Source organism: Astyanax mexicanus, chromosome 12 (genome assembly GCF_023375975.1).
Source record: "Astyanax mexicanus isolate ESR-SI-001 chromosome 12, AstMex3_surface, whole genome shotgun sequence".
NCBI lineage: Eukaryota > Metazoa > Chordata > Actinopteri > Characiformes > Acestrorhamphidae > Astyanax > Astyanax mexicanus.
In genome coordinates, this window is record NC_064419.1 from 33,194,996 (window position 1) to 33,210,450 (window position 15,455).

General features: G+C 36.7%; 2 protein-coding genes across 2 annotated transcripts; one reads left to right on the forward strand and one right to left on the reverse strand.

Moving 5' to 3' along the window:
• Positions 1 to 1,173: 1,173 nt before the first annotated feature.
• Positions 1,174 to 8,543, forward strand: prkab1b (protein kinase, AMP-activated, beta 1 non-catalytic subunit, b). The gene is made up of 8 exons (XM_007247126.4): positions 1,174 to 1,302; positions 3,113 to 3,258; positions 4,062 to 4,213; positions 5,260 to 5,353; positions 5,749 to 5,863; positions 5,949 to 6,082; positions 6,665 to 6,733; positions 7,874 to 8,543. Exons 2-8 carry the CDS (start codon positions 3,124 to 3,126, stop codon positions 7,949 to 7,951), a joined length of 777 nt encoding a protein of 258 aa, XP_007247188.1. The 5' UTR covers positions 1,174 to 1,302; positions 3,113 to 3,123; the 3' UTR covers positions 7,952 to 8,543.
• Positions 8,544 to 8,697: 154 nt separating this feature from the next.
• On the reverse strand, positions 8,698 to 12,963 carry pla2g1b (phospholipase A2, group IB (pancreas)). The gene is made up of 4 exons (XM_015605307.3): positions 12,855 to 12,963; positions 10,931 to 11,087; positions 10,593 to 10,714; positions 8,698 to 8,929 (listed from the first exon to the last, which is right to left on the reverse strand). The coding sequence occupies exons 1-4, from the start codon at positions 12,886 to 12,888 to the stop codon at positions 8,805 to 8,807; spliced, it is 438 nt and encodes a 145-aa protein (XP_015460793.2). The 5' UTR covers positions 12,889 to 12,963; the 3' UTR covers positions 8,698 to 8,804.
• Positions 12,964 to 15,455: the final 2,492 nt, after the last annotated feature.

Sequence of the window (15,455 nt, forward strand, 5' to 3'; positions counted from 1 at the left end):
AGAGTGGTCAACAGGCCTGGTCATATTGGTTGACTAGTTCTGTAAAGTTGGTCATACTGGTGAACATAGGACAACATGGCCACACTGGATGGTTGTTGGTTGACTAGTTTGACAAAGCTGGTTGACCAGTTTGGTGAAGCTAGCTAATCTGGTCAATAAGTTTGTCAACAAGTTATTGTTTACAACAGTAGTTTAGTACATACTGGTGGAATAACATGGCCAGGCTGGTCATGCTGGCCAACCAGCTGGTTCAGATTAGTCAACACACTCTGTCATATTGGTTGACCAGCAGGTGGGTAATGCAGATTAATTAGTTTGGTCATACTAGTTCAGTAGTTTGCTAAAGCTGGTCACACTGGTGGTCAACATAACCTGGATGTTCATACTGGTCAACTAGCTTGGTTATGATTAGTTCACTAGGTTGGCACGGCTGATTAACCATTTAAGAAAACTTGGTTATGTTGTTTAGCATGTTTGGTAAAGTTGGTGATATAAGAGGACCAATATTGTCGAGGCTGGTCACACTGGTCAACCAGAATGGCTGTGATAATGGTAATTTTGGTCAATAAGCTTAGTCATGCATGGTTGACCAGTTTGGTAAAGCCTGTCTTATGGATAAATCAACATGCCCTAATGGTCATAGTGGTCAAAAAGCATAGTCACACTAGCCACACTGATGGACAGTGGCCAGACTGCCCTACTAAAAAATCCAGATCAAGACCAGCTGGTCATCCAGAAAGAAATACCCTTTGATTATTGGCTAGCTCGTTAACTAGCTTAGGATAGCCTATGTTTTTACTTGATGACCAGCTGGTCTTGAGCTGTTTTTTTTTTTTAGCAGGGTGGCATGCTGATTAACAGGTTGGGCCATACTGGCTAACATGTTTGGTAAGGTTGGTCAACCAGCATGGTCAGGATGATGATCATTTTGGTCAACAAGCTTAGTCATGTTTTTCTTATTTATGATTTAACATGACCTGATAGTCAACAGTGATCGAAAAAGAACAGGTTAGGTGCTACTGATTCGCTGCCTGAGGGGGGCCTACAAAATAATCACAATACTACACTGGTGGTTTTAATGTTATGGCTGATCTATGCATGGGTTTTGTTTGAATTTGAAGAACTACTTAAACAACCCAGTTAAAGCACCGTAGGAAGGGAGCACTGTAAACACGTGGTTCAGCAGGACAAGGGACACGCGCGCGCGCGCACACAAACACCGGAAGAGGAGCGTGCTCGTGTGGGAGGAGAAACATGGCGAAGTGAAAGAAACAGGCAGGAGCGGAAAGAGAGAGAGACTGGGTAAGAGTTAAACCTCCCACAACACACACACACTCACACACACACTCTCACACACAACGTGTGTGTATCTGTAGAAGTGTTTTAGAGTCAGTTCCACTCAGACACACTGAAATTTAGCTTCTTAATAGCCTCTGTTCTCCTCCGTAACTTCCGTTTTTTTCGAGCAGGAGGGGTTAAATCTCCCTCTCTCTCTCTCTCTCTCTCTCTCTCTCTGACTTACTCTCTCTTTCTTTCTGTCCTCTCTCTTTTTTTGTTCTTCCTTTTTTCTGTTCTCTCTCTTACTGTTACTGTTATTTCCTCTCTTTCTGTTCTTTTTCTCCTTTTCTGTTTTCTCTCTGTTTCTCTCTCTCTGTTTCTCTCTCTCTGTTTCTCTCTCTCTCTCTCTCTCTCTCTCTCTCTCTCTCTCTCTCTCTCTCTCTGTGCTGAAGGTTAGAGAAGGTCCTGGCTCTGTTCTGTGTGGGTTTGAGGTGAATCACAGCACGGAGTAACTTACAGTCTGGTCAAAGTTCAGATCAGTGAGTCAGCTCACTCTCAGTCACTGCACTGAGTTTCTACAGGTTTTTTCTAAACCCTGTGGGCTATAATATAGGTCAAAGTGACCTTATTGACTTTATTTTTTATATCTTTACGGTACATAAATTTCCTTGCTCAGGATTTCATATGTTCCTCGTTTAACTTGTTTTTGTATTTTCCCAATCCCATTTTTCCTGACTTTATAAATAAATAACATTTTTGTGGTCATGCTGGTCTACCAGCTTAGTCACCACCAATAGGCAATACACGAGAGGAGTTTCTGATAAAGTGGTCTGAGACTGTTGTGTCCTACCTGTATTACATTCACCACAAGTCAGTGTCAATATACTGAGAAGGGGCCCTGCTGGTTATGCTGGTCAGCCTTAACCACTGAAATAACATGCATACATAACTCTCTTAAAAGATCACAATATACAGTACCATGTATAATATTTGGACACACATTTTCTAATTCAATGTTTTTTGTTTTTTTTTTTGTTTTGTTTTTTGCATTGTAGATTAATATTAAAGACATAAAAACAGGTCAGGGACGCATATGGAATTATGTAATAAACAAAAAAAGGCCTCCTACATTTGGCATCCACTATCCCCTGACCTAAACCCAACTAAGATGGGTGATATGGGATGAGCAGGAGCTCCAGGAACTCCCTCAAGCATCTAAAGAATAAAAACATATTCTGTTTTGTTTCACATCACGAAAAGCAAGAAAACACATTGAATGAGAAGTAGTGTGTCCAAACATTTGACTACTCTGTACTGTATTTTCTAAGTTTAAATGCGTCACATCCCCCACATCACCTTATTAATTACTGATAAAAACATATTATATGGTCAAGACACTTAACATGCCATATGTAATGGGAATAAAACAAGCATAATAATAATTTTATAATAATTGTATTTTATACTATGACACAATATATCGCCTTGCTTGCAGTTTTGCAGTATATTGCATGATGCGTTGAAATATAACCCTGTACTGTGATGCGTATCGCATTGCCAAGTTCTTGCCAGTACACAACGCTAATTGAGGTAAGATTAGAGCATTTAATAACTTGTTTACACTTAGAAACTGTCCAAAATTTAGTGTACAACTGCATGTACTTACCGTGTAGTATCCAGTGGTACTTCTGTTGCATATTTGCTGTGGGTGGAGGTATTACTTTGTAAGAAGAGACAATGCAGGTCTCAGATAGATAGATAAACAGTAGGAGATGTCTGATAAAGCTGTGCAAAGGACAGTGGCCATTTTTACAGGTTCACCAATTGCATGCAGGTCTTGTGGTCATGGGTAACGCCAGCAGTGAGAGGAGTGCTAATGCCCAGCGGCGGGAGAGCCGTGGAGCTAAAGATGGAGCTCGACCCAAAATACTGATGGACAGCACTGAAGATGGAGATATCTTTCAAGCAGATGATGCCAAGGTCAGTTTTTGCTATATAGGTGTATAACATGTTGATTACAATGGTAGCAGTAACACTGAAATGTCAGACACAGTCATATTGCTATACCTTACACAAACTCCGGTTCACTGATATGTTAACAATGGTCCACCACCTAAACATACCTGGACAAGAGCTGATCCCTAATGAAGGGCTAGAAGGAATGTATCACTAGACCTTTCACAATTACTCAATTCATTAGGATAATATATTGTTTCAGAAGCAATTGCCATAAAAAATATTTTTTGTCATATTATAGTCACTGATTATGTTCCAAAATAATGCAGTTACACATTACATTTAAAAAGCAATGAACTTTAATTTACTAAGAATATTCAGATATTTCATTTCAGAAATGTAACATGTTTAAATACCTTTATTATATTATATTATAAATAAAAATATTGTTTTTAGACAAATTTACATACTGGCTCACTAAAGTGAATATGCTCTCCTAGCTTAATTAACACAATAGACAATATTGATAATAAAGGTCATGCCCATCTGTTGTATGATATGTAAATTTGTAGCTCAACACCAGCAGGGTGGAGCAACAAGAGAGGAGTTTCTGATAAATTGGCCTGAGACTGGCCACCATGGCCAATGATGGTTCTATGAGGGTCTTTTTCTGTTTTTTAAGGGGGTAGAGTGGGCTGATAAATGCTGCAACAGTAGGTAGGCTGTAGTCTGTACCCGCAAAGCAGACCACTGTGATCGGTTGGGTTCATGAAGTGGACACTAAGTGGAACAATGCTAGCAGATATTCACTTTTTCATTCTTTTCAGGAGTTTCTGGCCTGGCAGCGTGATCTGGAGTCAGACTCTAAAGCCCCACCTGAAGAGAGACCCACTGTGTTTAGGTGGACAGGCCCAGCTAAGGACGTCTATGTGTCGGGATCCTTCAACAACTGGGCCAATAAAATCCCCCTGTCCAAGAGGTCAGCCTGATAACTAGTCACTTTATCAACAATCATGTATTTTCCTAAATGTCTTGACAAGTATTCCAGTAATTCTAGTATTCCAGTCTTTAAAGAAGGACAGACAATGGAAAAAGTGGACAGTAACAATTTTAAATTTAGCTAAATTCTAAATACAGATCAAATAGAGAACTTTGATAAGCTTTATTATTATGCAAAATAGGGATAAATAATTTCTGACTTATCAAAGTATCTACTATAAATAATTCAATGTATTCCGTTACATATATATTTTTAGTCTCTACTATGAATTATTCAGCATATACCAAGCATTGTACAGCATCTGGTATTATTTTTTTAACATCTGGAAATCATTATAACCACAATAAATTATCAATCAATATCCACTGTGTATCACTTGAAATCTGATAAACGTTTTACAGTATATTTTCAGATTTATTTAGAGTCTACTGTGAATTAGTCTGTGTCCCAAATGAAGATTACAGCAATGAATACAGAGGTATTTAGTATGAAGTATTCATTGTCCAATATGATTTATTCAGAATCTACTTTGAAATATTCATTGTTCAGTATTAATCATTCAGAATCTACTATGAATTTTTCAGTATGTGCTAAGAATGATGTAGTATCCACAATGCATTATTCACTAGCCCATATTAAACTAGCAGTATCAAACAAGTTATTCAGTTAATTTATTTACTATAAATATCTACAACTATATAAACTGCTATGTAAATCTCTGCAGTTATGAGAGAGGAATTGGAATATGGAAGAAAATATCTTTCCTTAGAGTTCAAAGAGTTAATAAGTTTCTTTGCTTTTAATCATTGATTCTGATCACACAGAGATTGTGCATTTTACATATGAACCACTAGAGGTCACTGTGGGGTTACAGTTAGAAGAAGCATTTTGTTTACAGTCAACTAGGAAAACTACATATTACCTGGTAAATTTAGTGAATTGTAATTATGATATTTTTGAGATGGTGGTGCTGTGATGGTGTAACATAACAGTAACGCTTTAATTCCTTTCTGTTTCACAATTAGTCACAGTAACTTTGTGGCGGTAGTTGATCTGCCTGAGGGTGAGCACCAGTACAAGTTCTATGTGGATGGAAACTGGACACTGGATCCAAAGCAGGTACCACCATGTGTCCATAACATGTGTCCATGAGTACTAATAGCATCACTTTACTTATCTCTTGGGTTGTAATATGTTTTTAACGAAAATAATAATAATAACAATAATAAGGATGCATCTAAATGTTAGGCTTTAAAATATTTTCTGTATTTAAAAATAAAGTTTTCTTCCAACTGTTAATATAATTTATGAAAACACTGTAAAAAGATGTAATGTTTTAAAATAAATATAACCGCAAAGCTTTTGCAATTTCATATGTTGCATTAAAACAACAGTTAACTGGGATTTAATTTTTTGTTATGTTCGTGCTCTGATTAAAAAAAAAAAAAGTTTTCAATGTTTTTGGCTGTAAATATTTATTTCACTTCATCACTAATTGGTTTCATTTTTCTCAGCCTGTAGTGACCAGCAAATCTGGTACAGTAAATAACATCATCCAGGTGAAGAAGACAGACTTTGAGGTTTTCGATGCCCTGAAGACAGATTCAGAGAAATGTGCTGACATGTCAGGTAAGAGCTCAAACTCTTTGTGTTAATGCAGTCCGAGATTAGAGAGATTCTCCTGAGGTGATGTCTTACCTGTTCTCGATTTCAGACATGTCCGGTTCTCCTCCTGGACCGTACCATCAGGAGCCCTACAGCACTAAATCTGAAGATCGACTGCGTTCTCCTCCTATTCTCCCGCCTCACCTGCTGCAGGTGCTGCTCAATAAAGACACCGGTGTCTCTGTGAGTAACACTTTGGGTTCCTTAATACTTTGCTGCAGAAACAGATGGGATGCGTAATGATTGATTATGCATGGTATAACTATTGATGTAGATGGTATATGTAAAGTGATGAGTATGGATGGACTAGGTGCTGATATCGATGAGGCGGTTGTGGATTGAGGCGTTATAGGCTTTGCTATAGATGGAATGGGTATGGGGTTAGGTATAGATGGTATTGTTATTGTAAAGATAAGGAAGGGTATAGTTGGTTATATATGAAATGGGTGTGGATGTTATAGGGTTTGCTATAGATGCTATGGGTATGGGGTTAGGTATAGATGGTATAGGTATTGTAAAGATAAGGAAGAGTACAGTTGGTGATGGATGGTATGGGTGTAGAGAGATGGAAGGTGATTGGTTTAGGTGATATGAGTATGGGGATGTGAGGGTATGCCTGTTGGGCTTTTGGAGTAAAAAAAAGTATAGTCTGTTACTTTAACAGATCTTTCCTAAAATGATATGATGTTAGCTGTGTGTTATATAATATATATATATATAGTAGAATTTTAAACCTCTGTGTTTTGTGTTTGTTGTTATGAACAGTGTGATCCAGCTCTGCTTCCCGAACCCAACCATGTAATGCTGAACCACCTGTACGCTCTCTCTATCAAGGTACAGCTCATCATAATCCATACATACATATATTGTTGTTTTATTCTTTAAACTACGGATAACATTTCTCCCAAATAAAAATATTGTCCATAATTATCAATAATCATTTTTATCTGTTTTGCGTATATATTTGATTAGGACTTCTGAAACAATGAATGGATCATCAAAAACATTTTAGAACAATTAAAAAGAACCTTCAAACCATAACAGGCTTTACATTAACTGCAGGAACTGCACTGTAACACAGCTGATTCCATCTTTATCTTAATTTATTATTCATATTATCATTCATCATTTTACTAGGAAGCACAGAATATTCAAAATTATTCAGCAAGCAAAACTATTCATCCAAAAATGGCTCAAAAAATATTTTGGTGTTCAACCAAATAATTGAAAAGATAATATATATATATAACAATATTGCATTTTTAGGTATGGCTGGTGGAAAGTTAATGATTATTGTTTAAAATATATTTTTTATTCTAGTTTTGTATTTGCTTTTTATTTAAAATGAATGAAAACCTGCAAACCATGTTCCGTGTTCAGTTTTTGGCCAAATGTTTAGTTTTGTTCAGTCTCTGTTTCAGCCAACAATTTTCATTTTAAGTTATAACTAAAGTTTGGTTTTGCTGTCGTTTACATTTTTACATTTTATATACATTTCATTCATTAAATCAATATGCTCATAGACCTGCTGTTGTTCTGGTGTATTTATTAAATCTAATTTATCAACCAACAAACTTTAGAAAACAAAAAACACTATGTGTATTATAAAGTATTATAGCAAGTTTGTTTGCCTCCCTCAGATGTTTCAAATAATGACTTCTAAACTCTTAAAACTTTACAGTTTGAACTTGCTTTTTTGCATTATTTGAGTTCTGAAAGTTCTGCATCTTTTTTGTTATTTCAGCCATTTCTCATTTTCTGCAAATAAATGCTCTAAATAACATTTTTATTTGGAATTTGGGTAAAATGTTGTCTGGAGTTTATAGAATAAAACAACAATGTTTACTTTACTCAAACATAAACCTATAAATAGCAAAATCAGAGAAACTGATTCAGAAACTGAAGTGGTCTCTTAATTTTTCAAGAGCTGTATTTTAATGTATAGAATTAAACTGTTTCTCATTTTCCTCACAGGATGGTGTTATGGTCCTCAGCGCCACTCACCGCTACAAGAAGAAGTACGTGACTACACTGCTGTATAAACCCATATGAGCAATCAGCTGGGAAAAGCTCACCTGGATCTCAGCTCGCTTTATCAACACTATTTAAACAGAAAAGAGTATTATTAAGATAATGAGCCTTAAAAAGCATCAGAAACTCAAGTGCTGATATATCATCACTGTAATGTCCAAACCTTACCCACTCCATATCTGAAACCACCAGCTGCCTTTCACATTTCATGAAGAACAGACCAATAGAAAAAAGGACCAAAATTACTTGTCCCTACTTTAAAAAGCATTTTTTGTTTTTCTAACAAAATATACCATTTTAAGATACTGTCACAACAGTGATTGTATCTGTGTGGGTGCTCACAACAGCATCTATATATGCAGGGGTCCAATAAACTATGACTGTATTTAGATTTTTTGATTTTAATAATGAAGTAAGCCTGTAAAGAGAACCGTCTGACCTGGTAATGCTTTTTAAACTCAACTATTTTTAGACTGTGAGATTTTTCCAGTCATGACCAGTGTGTGCTGTTGATATTGTTATCTGTGTTACCTTTTTCATGCATTTTATCACTTCTTATCAGAGAATACACATGGAATGATTTATAAATAAAAAATATATATAAAATTAGAAACCTGAGGGTTGATTTCTTTTCTTTTTTTCAAAATGGGCGCTTGCTGTTTTCTGTAACACCTGTTGGAATGGAGTTATACATAACAGTGTGCTGACCGTTTTTAAAACTATGAATGTACTTATTACATTACAAATAACACACAAACAATCTGCTATCTGTTTTTGTCAGCATGGTTATTATTGTAAGCAATATTTTTTTTCTTGTAAATTACACAGAAAACGTATCAATTACAGATTTCACTCCACATCTGGGGTCAGCGTCTCATTTACACTGGCTTTGGCTGAGGTTCTTGTAGGCAGAGTTGTAAACGTGATTATACTGGGCGAAGCAGTGGGCAGCAACCCGGTCGCATTCACACACTGCGGCCTCACATTTAGCGTTGGATCCTTTGGACACAGACAAACACAAACAATCACACAGTGTATATGTAACAGAGTGAGAAAATACCTTTGTTTTAGATGAATGTCATAAAATTAGACACTTTAATGCTCTAAAGTAGTGGAGTAGTGGCGCCCTCTACTGATAAGTGGTGAACTGCAGTTATGCTACGTTTGATCCTGCTGAGCCACCGTCCCTCAGCAGCAGTCTCTGATTTCCTGTTTATTTTCTGATTAACTGCAGTAGCCACCCCAGTACAAAGAAAGTAAAAAAAGTAACGTTTTACATTTTTGTCTTCCAGTGCTGCAAGTTCTCACACAAAATATAGAAATATTGAAGAATGGGCGAGCGTGTGTACGTGTGCTACTGTACTACTTGGTGAGGGGTATCATTAAAACAAGCTGGGTCTGCTGACGGTTTCTTCACACTGGTCTGGGTCACGGCACCTATTTCCATTCTTCTTTATTTTGTGTAATAACTTGTAGCAATAGATTATTAATTTCATGTTTATTAAGGAATTATTGTTTATCCTGTGTGTGAATTTGAATTTTATATTTTTACCTTATTTTGGTACTTTGGTAAAAAAAAAAAATCTCTTAAAAATTGCTGTTGATTTTTTTTTTTTTACTGCAAATTATTGTATTCTTAAAGAAAAAATCTTTAAGAATACACCCACATTTAATGAAATAAAATATATATCTTAAAAAGCCTGAATTGTTAATAACCCCAAAAATTCTTAACATTTCTAAAAAGTTAAGTTGGAATTTTTAACAAACAAATGTGAGGGGAAAAAATGGAGGCCTTGTGTAAGATTTTTTTTTTCCGTTTTGTTCATAATTACTATGTTTTCAAGTCAAGCAAGTGTTACATTTTGTATTGTATTTGTGTATTACATCAATTGTGTACAATATATTACACACAAAAAAACTTGTATAAGGGCTTTTTCACACCAGCACAGTTTGGACTCTAAATTGTTTGTAGATTTAGTGCGGTTTATTGAGCAGAAGTGAAAACAGTAATAGCACCTGAGACCAGTGGAGTTTGTCTCGGTCTGGTCCCAACCGAACTCTGTAGCAGTTCACTTGTGGTGAGAATGTGATCCAGTCTCAATCCGACCCAGCTATTAAACATATTAAATTATTTGAGCTAAACTATTGATGAGGCGCAGTTTAGTCCATGCTAAGCAGTTTCACACTGAATGCTGCGTGTGCTGCTTCTGCTGTTTACACCCACGGTCTGTGCAGCGTTCACTGCTTGCAGCTGTGTGACTTTGTTTACTACATGTACATCTGCGCTGCACGCTTCGTTGAAAAAACTGTGTTTGAAAGCACAGCATTTCAGCATTCTGTGTAAAAGCAGCTTTTAACTAAACATATATACACGCTGTAACAGAATCTTATTGCTATATTTACTTTTCTGCTCCTGCCAGACAGCTCTGACCAATCAGAGGAAACAAGGTGCTTGCGTGGTTTATTTGTGCGCATTTTGGTGCGTTTATGGTTATACCTGTGTGAAACTAAACAGTTGGAAAAAAACGCTCCCAAATAAATAAATTCATCAACTGATTCGGACCAAAAAAAGGAACTACAGGTGACAAATTAGTGCAGCTATAGGCTATATAGTAGTAGTGATATATGCTAACTATCTATATTAGCATATTAGCATCCTTACCTGAGCAGGAGGCCTTTTTGTTGGAACAGGAGTGAGAATAGACCTTGACGTATGGGTCTAAAAAGGTACATTCTGGAAGTTTCTTGGCATTTGTATAGCACTGGTCATGCACTTGACAGCACCTGAGCAAATACAGTAGTTTAAGACAGTTAGTGACTAAAATAGGCTACAGCATCACTTTACACTTTCATGTGTTTTAGCTGATTGAGTACAATTCAGGTAAGAGGATCATTATATATGCTTTAAAAACTGTAACTTTAGCTTTATAGTATCTGGAGGTCACTACTAGCAACATGTGGCCTCCTTTATTTTTTCATCATTGGAAAAATGTTCAATACCGGTCCAGCTGGTCTTTGGGTGAGCCGGACCCTCCAAGCCCACAGAAGCAGCCGTAGTTGTTGTAGATAAGAGGATTCACACCAGGCTGGGCGCACTGGATCATGTTACCAAACTGCCATAAGGCATAGGGCACCACAGCTCCACGCACCGCAGACACTGCAGGAAGAACATCAGCAAGGTTTGACATTACATATTAAGTTTGGAATTGTGATTTGAAATGGATATGTCATGATTGAAATCTGTAGATAAAAAAGTATTCAGACCTACTCTTTTAGCGTTCTTCTAAAATCTAGGATTTTAATTGGTGGGGGTGGTTTCCTGACTCCTTTACTGCAAGTTACCCCAAAGGTCTTTAATACAAATTTAAATATATATTTAATTATAGAGAAAACAGTTCCACAGCTCAATACGTGCCAATCTTTGCCACTGAGTTTTAGAACACCTTGTTTTACTGACATTGGTTTTCTACACTCTTAAAAATACAGGTGCTACAAAGTATTATTTAAGCAATGCAATAGATTAAAGACATTTTTTAAGAGCAATTTTTGTCTATGGCCTCACATGTGGTTATGAACATGTTTGTTTCTACTGTATAGACTCGTCTGTGGCTAAGAACACACCTGTGGTTTCGCAGAGACCTGTGGTAATGACCCACCTGTGGTTATGAACATGCATGGGTCTATAGACTAACCTACAGCTATAACTAGTATTTCATGTATAGTCAATTCTAATTTGTTCAACCAAAATTACCTTTTTATAGATGTATTCAGTTAATATAATAGTCTTTACTGGACTAATTCTATATTAGTGCATGAGTGGCTAACATAAAGCCACTCTCAGTAGTAGAATAAGTGGTAACTTGCTCTTACAGCCTTCAACACTGCAACAGATAAGTACAATTAATACTAGGGGTGGGCAGATCAATTTAAAATATTGATAGTATCGATGGTAACGTTGGTATTGGGTATTGATCGATACTTGTGTGATGAGATCGATTCTTAAGTTTCACTCTTTCAAGGTGACCGACTGGCCGAACAACACCGCTCTTCTCTCACTTCACTGTTTCCACCCCAACCCCTTTTCTAAAACTAAATGAATCATTTCACTGTAAATGAAAAATAGATATTCTACCTACAAAAAGATATAGTTAAACCTCAAACCTGAAATATGAATATGGCTGAATAGATAATTTATGTTAACTTTCAAAGGAGCCCCAAAAGACAATTTAAGTTTTAAGTTTTCTAAAAAACATTTCTGAGTTACCTAATAAAAGTATATATATATTTGCCTAAAAACTTTGTCCTGTGTTTTATTATCATCAAAAACATGATTAATTAAAGGAAAACTTACAAAATAAGTAAATAATCATGAAAATTCAAGTTTTCATTCAAATTTCCATATTGATGATTTATTCACTTAATAAATTATGATACATGTATGATGCTCTCCCCTACACAAAAGTAGATGTTAGTAGTAAAAAGTATCAGTATTGGTATCAGCAATATTTACCCTGTATTTACTTGGTATTGGATCGAAATCAAATTTTGCAGTATCGCACAGCCCTAATTTATACAGTTTAAGCCTGGGAAGAAAGACTACACAGTGATGGTGAGTTAATGAGGGTAAGACACAACAAGTATGCAAACAGTTGGTACCAGGAGCCTTTTTTGTTAAAGGTGTGAGATTTACGCACCAAGGTTGCACTGTCAATGAAATTAGTTCGCATTTTTTCAGTGTATGGACTCACCTGTGGCTGTAGACCCACCTGTAGCCATGCTCTCACCTGTGACCGTGGACTCACCTGTATAGCTATCGACTTACCCGTGTCTCTAAATAAACCTTTGGCTTTGAATTTAGGTGTCTCACATGGACTTACCTGTGGCTGAGGACACCCATTGAAGTAACTAATACATTGTGGCTCACCTGTGGCAAAGAGCAGAAACCAGGAGAGATACATGGCTGTGGGTAAGAAGAAGAAAGCCTCCTGCAGAGCTGCCTTTAAAATGACAGAATGGGGAGGAGTGGTGGGAACGTGGCAGATGAAGCCTAAATGTGGGAGGAGAGGGATGAGGGAAGAGGTGAGGCCAACAATTTGAGCTGATTAGGCAAAAAAAACGGGGCAGGTTGGAACAGTGCCAATTACCCCCTTAAACTCAAACGGTCTGTCCATTTAGTCACTGGTTTAACTGAGACAGCTGGTTTAGGCAGATATATAAATTATTACAGGTATGTTGTGATTAGACACAGGGTCTTTCCACAAGAAGCTGTAAAGGAGCTTCCCCCACTGCCATATAAAAAGGCATTCAGAGGCTACTTTAGGTAGTGTCCCTCTTAGTGAAAGCCCATTGACTGCTTGGCGTGCCACTTCAATGCTCTCCAAGACATTTTGCCCTGTCAACAGAGTTTGAGAGACTTTAAGAGAGGGTAGTCATCGTATCACTTTAGCAATAAATCCAGGTTCTGTTTGGCATTTGATGATGATCAGGTTTGAATGTAGAGTATGAGAGTCATCCCTACATTTTCTTGGCCTTCCCAGATTTATCTCCTATTAATCTGTATATGCAGAATCTACAGAACCAGCTGCAACATATATTGGCAAATGTGTCACAGGATGCCATATGGAACCTGTATCCCTCTATACATAACTGCATCTCATGTATTACAGTTTTCCCCAATAAACTTATACTTTTACTATAATATTGTAATCATCTAACTTATACTTTCACTATAGTATTTTAATCATCTATACCATCATTACATTCATACTCACTGTCACAATACATATAATGTTTCATTCAATTGCATACCTACTTCTTTGTGCATTACTTTTTAGTCAGTAAGTGTGTTTTTAATGTGTAACACGTTAAATAATTTGTACTGGAATATGATTTATTAATTTTGGTTACCTACAGAAACAACTGTAAGTTAAATAACGTCCATCTTTCATAAACTGTCAGTCTTTTTGAAATGTATAGTTACACACAAATCATTTTGGGTAAAAAGAACTTCTGTTTATATCTAATTCATGGAAATGTAAACATGCATACATTTTACAAGCTTAAGGGATATTTTCTAAAGCAATACATTGTGTGCACACATTGCTTTGTGCTGAAACTGAAAATACGTATTACAGTAAAAACAACACAATCAAATATGTATTTTTGAAAATGATGCAAGAAACAGCTAGTTAATTACAGGATTCACCTGAGATCATCTCTACCACAGGCCTCATTAAATTTGCTTGTAGTACAGATTGTAGGTATAATAATACCTTGCAAAGCAGTAAACAGTTACCTGTTCATATGCAACACATAATATTTAAAATTGACAAAATTATCCACATATGTAGCTAAAAGCAAAAGTAACAGCCATCTTTTTAGAAATAAAAATCTTGTAAAGACTTTAGTAGTAGTCCATGTTTATTAGCCTAATGGGCAGCAACATTGTTACATTTACATACATAAGTATTGTGCATGCCCTGCGATGGATTGGCGGCCTGTCCAGGGTGTATCCTGCCTTTCGCCCGATGCCTGCTGGGATAGGCTCCAGCCCCCCCCCCCCCCCCCCCCCCCCCCGCGACCCTTCACGGATTAAGTGGTTGACATTGAGATGAGATGAGATGAGAAGTATTGTGCAACAGATCAGGCCAGATGTCTCAGTTGTAGAGGTTCCTAATGGTGTCCTGCACAAATCCGTTTCATGCAGCTTTAATATTCACACAGTTCCTGCAGATTGAATGGTAGGCATGGGACATTGATAGCGTGTCAAATAGAATCTAAAATATTTTCGATCAGGGATAGCTCTGGTGATGCAGCTGGTTATGGCATAATGCCTGTCCATTTCTCAATCTGTGTTCTTGCTCCTTTTTTATATTGAGGACGCATGGAAGATAACATGTGGACTTCTCTTATCAGTGTATTGAATGGGAAAGTACATGACTACAATTTATATGTTTTCTAAATAGTACTGCTGCTTGATAAAATTAAGTTATATTTAAGTTTTTATTTTTTGGGAGAGAATGTAGTGGTTTGGACAAAGTTTAGATATATGGTTTATTGATTAAGGAAGCAGCGTTATCAATATGCAGCTGTTTCAGTTACAGAATGCCCTTCTGTCCTTGGGAGTATGCACTCGTGAATCAAACTTGGAAATTGCCTACTTCAACCAAGACAAAAGCTGATCTTGTGTCTAAAGATGACCCACTACTACTATTCACCAAGTTTTATACTTCTGGGTGCAGCACCAGTCAAAAATTTGGACACACATTAAACTCACAAAATGAGAAAATTGTGTAAAACACAATTCATGCCACAACATTTCTTTAAGCAGTAAAAATAGATTAGCTGGAAGATAAAGATTCTTTAAATCCTTTAGTTGTGTAATGCTGCCATATTGTAGGTTTTGTGCTAAAAGCTGCTCATTTATTTCTGTTACCACAGTCTGTTTTCTTGCATGCACAGACTGAGAAATACGAGAATAGTGACTGTCCTGTTGCTGACTGTCTGCCTGTCCTGGACTCTCGCT

Excerpts from the sequence above, each read along its gene's own strand:
- prkab1b (XM_007247126.4), top strand. The coding sequence starts at position 3,124 with ATGGGTAACGCCAGCAGTGAGAGGAGTGCTAATGCCCAGCGGCGGGAG. Across the intron at positions 4,214-5,259 it reads AAAATCCCCCTGTCCAAGAG|TCACAGTAACTTTGTGGCGG; the intron begins GTCAGCCTGATA and ends TTTCACAATTAG. Across the intron at positions 5,354-5,748 it reads GGACACTGGATCCAAAGCAG|CCTGTAGTGACCAGCAAATC; the intron begins GTACCACCATGT and ends CATTTTTCTCAG.
- pla2g1b (XM_015605307.3), bottom strand. The coding sequence starts at position 12,888 with ATGTATCTCTCCTGGTTTCTGCTCTTTGCCACAG. Across the intron at positions 11,088-12,854 it reads GTTTCTGCTCTTTGCCACAG|TGTCTGCGGTGCGTGGAGCT; the intron begins GTGAGCCACAAT and ends TTCTTCCTGCAG. Across the intron at positions 10,715-10,930 it reads CCCAAAGACCAGCTGGACCG|GTGCTGTCAAGTGCATGACC; the intron begins GTATTGAACATT and ends GTATTTGCTCAG.